At 44.2% G+C, this 12,664-nt stretch overlaps 1 protein-coding gene across 5 annotated transcripts in view; it reads right to left on the bottom strand.

The window, feature by feature from the left end:
* rell1 (RELT like 1) overlaps nucleotides 1-12,664 on the bottom strand; it is a 65,552-nt gene that overhangs the window by 11,612 nt on the left and 41,276 nt on the right. For all 5 annotated transcript variants that reach the window (XM_048604342.1, XM_048604327.1, XM_048604310.1 and 2 more), the window contains one exon: nucleotides 2,377-2,616. In XM_048604342.1, the coding sequence (XP_048460299.1) occupies nucleotides 2,377-2,616 (240 nt within the window). The remainder of the gene's footprint in view (nucleotides 1-2,376; nucleotides 2,617-12,664) is intronic.

The raw sequence follows: 12,664 nt of genomic DNA, 5'->3' as shown, positions 1-12,664 counted from the left end.
GAATTAGTTTGTAAACATTTATTCCACTTCTTCTGTGCAAGTGCATCTTTCCTGATTCAACCTCACGTAATACTCCAAATATCATATGAGGAACCAGTGGATATTTGGATCGCCAAAAGGTGTTCAATAACATACTGTATGTAAGGCTACTTAGTAAGGGAAAAGCACACACAGTTGGGGTAGAATATTAGTGTGGATTAAAGACTGGCTAACTAACAGAAAATAGATCTGGGATAAAAGGTGGCATTAACAGGATGACAATCTGAAAGTAGTGCAGTACGACAGGAATCAGTGCTAGGACCAGAACTACTTACAAAATATATTAATGATTTTGATGAGGCAAACGAATGTACAATCATCAAGTTTGCGGATGATACAAAAATTGGTGGTAAGGCAAATAATGAGGACAACAAAGAGTCTAGACGAAGATATAGACAGGTGCGCTTTTGCTGTTTGAAAAGAGCTTATTATTATTTAAATGGAGAAAGACTGCAGAACGGTGCAGCACAGAGGGATTTAGGGGACTTCTTGCAGGAATCACAGGAAACGAGCATCCAAGTTCAGTGGGTAATAGGGAGGGTACATGAAATGCTGGCCTTTATTTCAAAGGGAAAAGAGTATTTAAAAAAATAGTTTTGCTAAAACTATACAAGATACTAGTCAGACCACAGCTAAAAATGTGAATGGTTTTGGGTCCCTTATTCAAGGTAAGATATACTGGCATCGGAGCAGAGAGATTCTCAAAGTTGATTCTTGGCTGGACTTTCGATAACAAGGGCAAACATTTATGTCAGAGATGAGGAACAATCTCTACTCAGAGGGTGGTTTATCTTTGAAATGCTTAGTCTCGGTCAGCTGTGGAGGCTAAGTTGTTAAGTATGTTCAAGGGAGAGCTTGATAGGTTTCTAAGATTTTAACAAGGGATACAGGGATACCACAGAAAAATGGTGTATGGTGCTAAGGTTGAGTAGATTGGCTTATACACATTGGGGGATGAGAAGATGTAGAAAGGTTGTTTCCTCTTGTCAGAAAGTCTAGGACCTGAGGGCATAATCTCAGACGAAGGGGTTGCCTTTTTAAGACAGAGGAGGAAGTTTTCTCTTATAGGATACTGAATCTGTGGAAGGAGTCACATCAGACTTGAAATATTAACTCTGTTTTTCTCTCAACAGGTACTACTAAACCTGCTGAGATTCTCCAGCATTTTCTGTGGTTGTTTTACTCATTATCCAATCCACCATGCCCTGCACTGTAAAATATACATTACCTTCTTTGTCCAAAAGCACTGCCAAATATTTGGATTGCCATGGAAACCATCTGTCTATGAAGCATGATGTGTTGTTACATCAATGATGGCTTTATGAATTAGAGAATGCTGGGGTATTATAGACTCAATGCTGCAATCAAATTCTTGCAAATTTAACAATAAGAGAAAGAGACTTGTATTTATATCGGAGGCAGTAAGACAAAAGTTCACCAGATTGGTCCCTGGGATCAGGGGATTGTCTATGATAACAGGATGAGTAAGTTGGGTCTATTCTCTTGAGGTTAGAAGAACGAGAGATTTATACATTCAAAACTATTAATATGAGCTGGACAGGGCAGACTCAGGGCACGTCTCTCATCTGGGGAGTCTAGAACAGGTGACAGATTTTCCTTCAAGCATGGTTCCCAGAACTGAACACAATACCCCAGCCAGGGCATAACCAATCTTCATAAAGGCTTAGCACAGCTTCCTTACTTCTGTACTTCAGGACTCTGCTTCATTCAACAAAGTCCGCACGTGCCTTTTATAAGCACCCTTAATCAGCCTCCCCTTCTGCCTTTGCAGATTTGTGAGCACCCCTTTAAAGTTGTGCTACAAAACTCATCCTGCAAAATTTCTCTATAACCCTCCACATTAAATGTCATCTTTTATTTTAGCATCTTCCTAGGTTTGTTTATTACTTACGCACACCAGATCTATCCAATGCAATTTGGATTATTTTAATGCTCATATCTCTTTAAATTTAATTATTCTGATTTATATGTTTTAATTTTCAATGGCCCTTAGCTTAAAATCACTTCGCACCTCCATCACTGCCCATTTACTCTGTTTAGCAAGCACGCCATTTAGCAGATTCATCTTTCATCCAATTCTTAAAAGTTCTCCACTTAGTTTCCACATAGAAAATATTGAAGTAGATTTCCAACAGTGAGATGACATTCTATTTACTTCTATTAAGCATTCAAAAAAAATGAGGGTTAAATGAATGTTTTAAATATTTGCAGATTGCAAATAGAACCCTTTAGAATTCGAGCCGATTACTCGATTACACAGGACAAATGAAATGCAAACCATTCACCATACTTTTAGCTTTCCACAATATATTTTACCTTCCCACAGCAAATACTGTGACCTCTCCAGCTCGACTCCTTCTGAAGTCCTTTGACTGCTTCGATTTTCGATGGCTGCAACGTGAGCACGTGCTTTTCCCTGCAATTCCTCCAACAGTATGCAGATGATGTCCATGCACAGAGTGATTGGTTAGGCTTCCAGATGGTGATACAGGGCTGGTAGGACTTTCAGGAGTAACAGGACTTGGAGGTCCATTAGGACTGTTGGGGCTTGTAGGGCTTGGCACAGGAAAACAATGGTTGGAAATTAATTCTCACTAGACAAGACTGAAAATATTCACAATATTATGAATAGCAAAAAAGCATCTGTAAGTTTCAACAATTAACCTTACCAATTAGATTTCGAACTATTTCAAATGTATTTAAATATCTCCTCTAAATAATATGTTAACGTAATTAAGCAACACTGTGTCAGATACAGACTTTCACCTTTAGAACCCAAGTCAAAATTAGCTTGAGAAATGGAAATAAATTGTGTTTGGTTTCCTAATTACATGAGTCCTATAAGAAATGGGTTTGGCCATTTTAACAAAATTCCTAGTGATATAGCAGAAGTAGCCACTAGGACAACAGAAATGGCTGTTCAGGAAATGCAAACAGTACTGTAAGGTATTATCTTATGAAACTTGGGATAGAGTAGAGGCAGCTTGCAGAGTTTCTGTGGCATAGTGGGTAGCATTCCTCACCTTTGTCTCAGAAGCTTTTGGTTTGACTCCCACTTATGAACGAGGGCGTGTTCCTAACGTGGCTAAACAGGTCAATTATAAACTTGTAAATTCTTTCAATATGCCTAACTGCAGTAAGTGCAAGACTCTGCTCGTTAGCCACACTGCAGAAAGGAACAGCAAACTATTACAATACTTTGCTGGCATAAACCTGAACCAACATGAATGTCAAAAAAGTAAAGTCCATGGCCTCCAGAAACGCTTTAGGGCATAGTATGTAGGGGGAAAATTGCAATTGTAAGAAAACCTGCAACTTCTGCATTATAAAACCATAAGAAATAGAAGTAGGCCAATCAGCGCAGAGTCTGATCCAATCCTGAATGAGATCATGACTGATCTGATAATCAGTAACTCCACTTTCCTGCTCTTTCCACATAATCAGCAAGGGAATCAAGGGTTAAGTATACAGTATACATTAGATCTTCAAGCAAAATGTTTAATGAAGGTATTAAAGGATATATCAGTTATACTGCTACCACTCCTGGCAGTGGGGTCGCAGTATTTCCATTGTGGTGTGGGTGAGTCCTAGGAAAAGTAAATCCTACCTGTATTTAATGGCCAACTTAATTTTTAAAATTGAATTTGTTCATTAATGCATGAATTTCTCATTGAGAAATGTAAACAAGGAGGCAGATAATGCTTTAAAATAGTAAATGAAAGTATTCTCTATTGTATTTAATTAGATAAGTGGTAGGTCAAAAAACAGAATAGTAATCTTGGAAAAACATTAATGTGGAACTTGAGGGTTCAAATATAAAAATAATTCAGAGATTAAATGGAACATAATTGTATTAAAGCACTTGGAACTAGCATAGCCGACACTTCAAAGTGGCTCTTTCAACAGATTCACATTTCCTCCTGATTTCCCCCCTCCCCTTCTAGATTGCTTTTACTGATGATTTATAATTTGGTCTAAAGAGTACTTTTTTTTAGAAAGATAGAGGATTGAATTTTCAGTATTCAGAATATGCAGATCTGGTATATGCTGTTACCAGGTATGGAGGGACTGTGTTATAAGGAGAGGTTGATCTAATGTCTGACTGGATAGTTTGCCCAGAGAAACAACAATGTCCACTGGCATCCAGCAGTTTGAGCTGCATAGTTCACACAATTCACTAAGATGCAGCCATAGTATTTCCACTGGTTACATGCCTCTGAGGTTCAGTAAAATCTATTTATTTATTTTAAAAAGTAGCTGAAGACATGCTAGAGGATAAATTCCACAGACTTTTTCCAGGTAACATTTATTTTTCAGTCTGTTAAAAAAGGAACTGTACGCAAGTGCAAACGTTTGCAGATAAAGAGAGACAAGGGAGACAGTGAAATGGAAGGAAATTTAAAAAATGGAAGACACAGGTGAACTTCCAGCAGCTAAAAGAACACTAAATATGGGTACAAATTTTCCAAAGTCCAGAGGAGCAAAACCTAGACTTGTGTTGCAATCTGGGACATAATTACACAAAGATCCCAGGGCCTTAATCTAAATAGTGGGGGGTGTTCAGTTACATGGAATATTAGAAAATCAAAGGTAAAGGAGAAGGAAGGATGCAGGACCGATCATTACCAGAAAATAAAAGGAAGAGACAGAATGTATGAATGTCATATTGTACCAAGGAACCATAAAAGTGTAGGGAAACTCAATTATAGAACAAACTTTGTATCTTAACAGACTTTGTATCTTAATGCATGAGCATTCAGAATAAAGTAGATGAGTTGAACACACAAGTTGCAGTAAGTGAATATGATCTCACAGCCATTACAGAAAAATGGTTAGAAAGAAATCAAAACCGGGAACTTAACATTCAAGGATCTTTGACCTTCCAGAGGGACAGGAAGAATGGAAAAGATGGTGAGGTAGCTCTGTTAAAAAAAGACAAAATGAGACAGTTGAGAGACAATCAAGGCTCGGATGATGAGGAGTTCATTTGGGCAGAGATTAAAAAAAAAGAACAGCAAGGGAAAGATGTTCATAAGAGCAGTGTACAGACCTCCAAGTAGTAGCTACTTTATAAAAGGAGCATGTAAAAAGAATACAGCAATAATTACGGGGAACTGTAATCTTCATGTTGATTGGATTAATCAAATTGGAATGGGTAGCTACAACAAGTTCAGAGTACATTAGGGATAGTCTCCTAGAGCAATACGTCATGGAGCCAACCAGGGAGCAGGCTATCTTAGATCTGGTAATGGGCAATGGGCAGATTTAATAAATGACCTCAGATTAAGTGATCTCCTAGGAAGTAGTTAATTTAATATTCAGTTAGAGAGTGAGTAGCTTGGATTGGAAGCAACTACATTTAACTCAATTAAAGGGAATTACTGAAGTGAACTAGGTGGATCGATTAACAGGAATGACAGGAAGCAAGCAGTGGCAGATTTTTTTTTTGGGGGGGGGGGGGGGGGGGGGGGTGGTAATTCACGATTTTCAACAAAAATACATCCCAGTGAGGAGGAAAGATTCTAAAAGCGGGATAAATCAACCATAGCTAACCAAGGAAGTTAAAGAAAAAGCATACAAAAGCCAGTGATAGCACTGAAGACTGGGATAAATTCAGAATCCAGCAAAGGAACACTAAAAAGATAAGAAAGAAAGAAAGAAAATAAACAACAAGAGCAAACTAGCAAGAGACATAAAAACTGACGAAAAGAGCTTTGTTAGTATACAAAAACAAAGAGAGGGGTCAAAGTGAACATAGGCCCCTTAGAAAATGAATCTGAGGAGATGGTTATTGGGAAGTTAAACAGATATTTTGCATCAGTTTTGTTTTTATGGTGGAGGATACTTCAAACCTTCCATTAATACTAAAGAATATGGGGAAGGAATCAAGTACCATCACCATCACTGAAGTAGCAGTAGTATTAGACAAACTAATGAGGCTAAAGGCAGATCTGTCCCCTGACCCTGATGTCTTGCATCCTAGAATTCTAAAAGAGGTAACAAAAGAGGTAGTCGATGCATTGGTTTCAATTTTCCAAAAGTTCTTGGATTCTTGAGAAGTAAAAGAAAATTGGAAAACTGCTAATGTAACAGCCCTATTCAAAAAGGGACAGAAGCAAAAAGCATGGAAGGATACACTGATTAGTCTAAGATCCATTGTTGAAAAAGCACTGTAATCAATTATTAAGGGAGTAATATTTCATTGGAGTCAGTTCAGAGAAGGCTCACCGGCATGATCCCTGGTACAGAGGGATTGTCTTATGACCAAAGGCTAAACAGATTGTGACTATACTCAGAGCCGTAGAGATGTACAGACAGAAACAGACCCTTTGGTTCAACTCATCCATTCCGACCAGATATCCTCAATTGACCTAGTCCTATTTTCAAGCATTTGGCCCATATCCCTCTAAATCCTTCCTTTTCATTTACCCACTTAGATGTCTTTCAAATGTTATAATTGTATCAGTCTCCACCACTTCCTCTGGCAATTCATTCCATACATGCCTACCCTCTGCATGAAAAAGTTGCCCATCTCCCATACTTCCGCCCTCACCCTTTCTATTCCCTCCCGCAACAGCAACAGGGTTCCCCTTAACCTCACCTACCATCCCACCAGCATCCACATCCAGAAGATCATCAGACGCCATTTCTGCCACCTCCAGTGAGATGCCACTACCAGACACACATTCCCCTCCCTTGTCCGCCTTCCGCAAGGATTGTTCTCTCCGGGACAGCCTGGTCCTCACTTCCTTCACCCCCAACACCACCCCCACAGCCCTACGGCACCTTCCCCTGTAACCGCGAAAGTGCAACACCTGCCCATTTACCTCCTCCCTCCCCAATATCCAAGGGTCCAAACATACCTTCCAGGTGAAGCAACACTTCACCTGCATTTCCCAGAATCTAGTCTACTGCATTCACTGCTCACAATGTGATCTCTTCTACATTGGGGAAACGAAGTGTAGATTTGGCGACCGCTTCGCAGAACATCTATGTTCTGCTTGCAAAAAAGACCCTGAACTACCTGTTGCCTGTCACTTCAACACACCACCCTGCTCCCTGGCCAACATCTGTCTCTGGCTTGCTGCAGTGTTCCAGCAAAGTCCAATGCAAGCTGGAGAAACAACACCTCATTTTCCGCTTGGGGACCCTACAGCTCTCCGGACTCAATATGGAGTTCAATAATTTTAGGGCCTAAACTCTTCCATGTCCCAGCCCCCCACCTCACACACCAGGCCTTGTTACCACATAGCCTGCCATTACACACCCCCTGTTGTTAGTCACTAACAGTCTCCATTAAAAACTATTCACCCTCCCAGCCTGATCGTTAGCAACTCCTTTGTCTGGCCAACTGTCTTTCTCTCTCTTTGGGCTCTATCCTATTGTTTACTCCCTACCCCACCCACCTCCCTGTTTTCTGCATATAAACTGATGTTTCCCCAACCACCATCAGTTCTGAGGGAGGGTCACCAGACCCGAAACGTTAACTCTGAAATTTCCTTTACAGATGCTGCCAGACTTGCTGAGCTTTTCTAGCAACTTTGTTTTGTTCCTGAAAATGTTGTCCATTAGGTCCCTTTTAAAGCTTTCCCATCTCACCTTAAACCTATGCTCTCTAGTTTTGGACACTCCTACCCTGGGAAAAATACTTTAGCTGTTCACCCTATCCATGCCCCTCATGATTTTATAGACCTCTTTGGATCACCCCTCAGACTCCAACACTCAGGGAAAATAGCCCCAAACTATTCAGCCTCTCCCTACAGCTCAAACCCTCCAACACTGGCAACATCTTTGTAAATCTTTTCTGAACCCTTTCAAGTTTCACAACATCCTTCCTATAGCAAGGAGACCAGAACTGAACACAGCATTCCAAAAGTGGCCTAACCAATGTCCTGTACAACTACAACATGACCTCCCAACTCCTACACTCAATGCACTGACCAAACAACTTCTTCACTACGCTGTCTACCTGTGACTGCACTTTCAAAGGACTATGAGCCTGCACCCCAAGGTCTCTTTGTTCAGCAACAGTCCCCAGGACCTTACCATTAAGTGTATAAGTCCTGCCCTGATTTGTCCTACCAATACTTAGCACCTCCACGTATTGGAATTAAACTCCATCTGCCACTCCTTGGCCCATTGGCCCATCTGATCAAAATCCCATTGTACTCTGAGGTAACCTTCTTCACTGTCCATTACACCACCAATTTGGGTGTCATTTGCAAACTTACTAACCATATCCTCTATATTCACATCCAAATCATGTATATAAATGACAAAAAGGAGTGGACTCAGCACTGGTCATTGCAGCACATCACTGGTCACAAGTCTCCAGCCTGAAAAGCAACCCTCCACCACCACACTGTCTCCTAGCTTCAAGCCAATTTTGTATCTAAATGGCTAGTTCTCCCTGTATTCTTTGTGATCTAACCTTGTTAACCAGTCTACCATATAGAACCTTGTTGAACACCTTACTGAAGTCCATGTAGACAACGTCTACCATTCTGCCTTCAATCCTCTTTGTCACTTACTCAAAATACTCAAGTTAGTGAGACATGATTTCCCACACACAAAGCCATGCTGATTATCCCTCATCAGTCCTTGCCTTTCCAAATACATGTAAATCCAATTACTCATTGGAGTTTAGAAGAATGAGAGGCACTCTCATTGAAACTTATCAGGTTCTTATGGGACTTGACAGGGTAAATGCGGAGAGGATTTTTCCTCGTGGGAGTTTGGGATCGGCGGGCACAATCTCAGAATAAATGCCAATTTTAAACTGTGTTAAGGAGAAATTTCTTCTCTCAGGGGGTTGTCTGTTTTTGGAACTCCTTGCCACAGAAAATTGTGGCTCAGAGTCTTAGACATACACAAGGACTAAAATAGATAGATTCTTGGTTAGTAGGGGAATCAAGAGTTATGGGGAAGGGAAGGACAGTGGATGTGAAGAATGTCAGATCAGCCATGATTCTATCGAATGGTGGTGTAGGCTCGAGAGGCCAAATAGCCTATTCCTATTTCTCATGGACCCTTACTGAGGTCCTGATGTGTGTCCAGTGCTTTAATTGCCCAGAAAGTTTACATTTTATTGCCCTGATTTGCACTGGCCAGGAATTTACATGATCCTGACCTCAAGATTGCAGGCTTAGGTCAGATATGTAGGGCCAACCAACATACTTACCCTGGGAATGCTATGCTGATTAACACATCATCTAACTCAACAGACTATCTAACACAACTGAATGGAGTATCACAACCGAATCTCCCAAATCACCTTCCCCCAACCTAACCGCCCAATTCAGCCACCCACTCTCACTCATCTATTCACTATCGTGCTCATTCATTTAAAGACTTTATATCTTTAGAACCACTTCACTTTCCATAAACCATTACTTAACAAATTTGCCAAAACATATTGGTTGGCTGCAAAGAAAGTATTCCAAACTGTCCTTCTGCAAAACAGCCATCAACAACTATCACTAGAGGGCGACAAAATACCTAATTTACAAACATATGCATTATAATTCCATGACAACAAGGTGCAGGGCTGGATGAACACAGCAGGCCAAGCAGCATCATAGGAGCAGAAAGGCTGACGTTTCGGGCCCAGACCCCTCATCAGAAAAGGGGGAGGGGAAGGGGGTTCTGAAATAAATAGGGAGAGAGTGGGAGGCGGATAGAAGATGGATAGAGGAGAGGATAGGTGGAGAGGAAACAAACAGGTCGAAGAGGCGGGGATGGAACCAGTAAAGGTGAGTGTAGGTGGGGAGTTAGGGAGGGGATAGGTCAGTCCAGGGAGGACGGACAGGTCAAGGGGGCGGGATGAGGTTAGTCGGTAGGAGATGGAGGTGCGGCTTGAGGTGGGAGGAAGAAAAGGTTAGAGAGGCGGGGACGAGCTGGACTGGTTTTGGGATGCGAGATTTTGAAGCTTGTGAAATCCACATTGATACCATTGGGCTGCAGGGTTCCCAAGCGGAATATGAGTTGCTGTTCCTGCAATCTTCGGGTGGCATCGTTGTGGCACTGCAGGAGGCCCAGGATGGACACGTCGTCTGAGGAATGGGAGGGGGAGTTGAAATGGTTCGCGACTGGGAGGTGCAGTTGTTTATTGCGAACCGAGCGGAGGTGTTCTGCAAAGCGGTCCCCGAGCCTCCGCTTGGTTTCCCCGATGTAGAGGTAGCCACAATGGGTACAGCGGATGCAGTATACCACATTGGCAGATGTGCAGGTGAACATCAACCAGGTACTACAGCCACATCACCTTCCTACGGAACCAGATCATCCCCAATGGACTACAATCCACATTCAAGCCTTCCCAAGGCACTCATGGCATTGAGATCCTTCAGAAGTGTTTCTCCCTGCGACTCCTGAAACACACACTTGCAGCAATGCGCCAGCATCTCCAGGCACTACAATCAAGCCTACCCCAGCTCAGACCCTTCCTCTCCCAGACCTGCAAAGGACCTCTCCTGTTTTTTATTCTTCATAGGATCCACAGCCTGAACTCTCAATTCTACTCAGCTTTATTGGACACTAAAAACCGTAAGTACAGTAAACTTACTGGTGCCTCCCACCCAAAATGGGCTTCCTCCACCCCCCAAATCCCCAGCCATACCCAGGACCTTCCCCACAATGGGTCCGCCGCCATTGGCCATGAGGCCACTATCGGGGAACCCACAGATGACGTCACATCCGCCACCGCCGGGTTCCCCACTTCCGGGACAGCGAACACCATCGCTGCTGTTGCCACCGACACTGAAGTCGCGACTACCCTCACCGCTACTGCCGCCGCCTACCCCGCTCCTCCCACCACCGACACCGACGCAACTCCGCCCACCGCCGACACAGCCAGTAGCTCCAGAGGGGACAGTAGCACCCAGCCCTGCCGAGTCTTCACCACTCCCCCAGACCTACCCCTTACTGAGGACGAACGGTCAGTCCTCAGCAAAGGGCTCACCGTTGTCCCCCTCCATCCACAGATCAACGAATACCGCTCACGCTTGGACATAGAGCAGTTTTTCCGCCGCCTCCGCCTCCACGCTTACTTCTTCAACCATGAACCTAACCCTCCCTCTACTGACCCCTTCTCCCGCTTCAAACACACCCCCTCCTCCTGGACACCACCCCAAGGCCTCCTACCCTTCCTCGACCTCTTCATCTCCAACTGCTGTCGAGACATCAATCGCCTCAACCTCTCCACCCCTCTCACCCACTCCAACCTCTCCCCCGCAGAACATGCAGCCCTCCACTCCAATCCCAACCTCACCATAAAACCCGCCGACGAGGGAGGCGCAGTTGTAGTATGGCGCACTGACCTCTACGTCGCCGAGGCCAGACGCCAACTCTCCGACACCTCCTCCTACCGCCCCCTTGATCATGACCCCACCCCTGAGCACCAAACCATCATCTCCCAAACCATCCACAACCTCATCACCTCAGGTGACCTCCCACCCATGGCCTCCAACTTCATCGTTCCCCAACCTCGCACTGCCCGCTTCTACCTCCTTCCCAAAATCCACAAACCTGACTGCCCTGGTCGACCCATTGTCTCCGCCTGCTCCTGCCCCACCGAACTGATCTCCAACTATCTGGACTCCATTTTCTCCCCCTTGGTCCAGGAACTCCCTACCTATGTCCGTGACACCACCCACGCCCTCCACCTCCTCCAGAACTTCCAATTCCCCGGTCCCCAACACCTCATCTTTACCATGGACGTCCAGTCCCTCTACACCTGCATTCCCCATGCAGATGGCCTAAAGGCCCTCCGCTTCTTCCTGTCCCGCAGGCCTGACTAGTCCCCCTCCACTGACACCCTCATCCGCTTAGCCGAACTCGTCCTCACCCTCAACAATTTCTCTTTCAATTCCTCCCACTTCCTACAGACAAAGGGGGTGCCCATGGGTACCCGCATGGGCCCAAGCTATGCCTGCCTCTTTGTCGGTTACGTGGAACAATCCCTCTTCCGTACCTACACTGGCCCTAAACCCCACCTCTTCCTCCGTTACATTGATGACTGCATTGGCATCGCCTCGTGCTTCCACGAGGAGCTCGAACAGTTCATCCACTTCACTAACACCTTCCACCCCAACCTTAAGTTTACCTGGACCATCTCTAACACCTCTCTCCCCTTCCTGGACCTCTCTGTCTCCATATCGGGCAACCAACTAGAAACCGATATTCATTTCAAGCCCACCGACTCCCACAGCTACCTAGAATACTACTCCTCCCACCCACCTTCCTGCAAAAATGCTATCCCCTATTCCCAATTCCTTCGCCTCCGCCACATCTGCTCCCAGGATGAGGCATTCCACTCCCGTACATCTCAGTTGTCCTCGTTTTTCAAGGACCGTAACTTCCCCCCCGGCTCAGTGGTCGAGAACGCCCTCAACCGTGTCTCCCAAATCTCCCGCAACTCATCCCTCACACCCCGTCCATGCAATAAGAACCAAAAAAGAATCCCCCTCATCCTCATGTACCACCCCACCAACCTCCGGATCCAACGCATCATCCTCCGACACTTCTGCCATCTGCAATCCGACCCCACCACCAAAGACATCTTTCCCTCCCCACCCTTATCTGCTTTCCGGAGGGACCACTCTCTCCG

This window comes from Rhincodon typus, chromosome 1 (genome assembly GCF_021869965.1).
Source record: "Rhincodon typus isolate 14 chromosome 1, sRhiTyp1.1, whole genome shotgun sequence".
NCBI lineage: Eukaryota > Metazoa > Chordata > Chondrichthyes > Orectolobiformes > Rhincodontidae > Rhincodon > Rhincodon typus.
The sequence above is the reverse complement of the archived record's forward strand: the minus strand, read 5'-3'. Positions and strand labels throughout refer to the sequence as shown.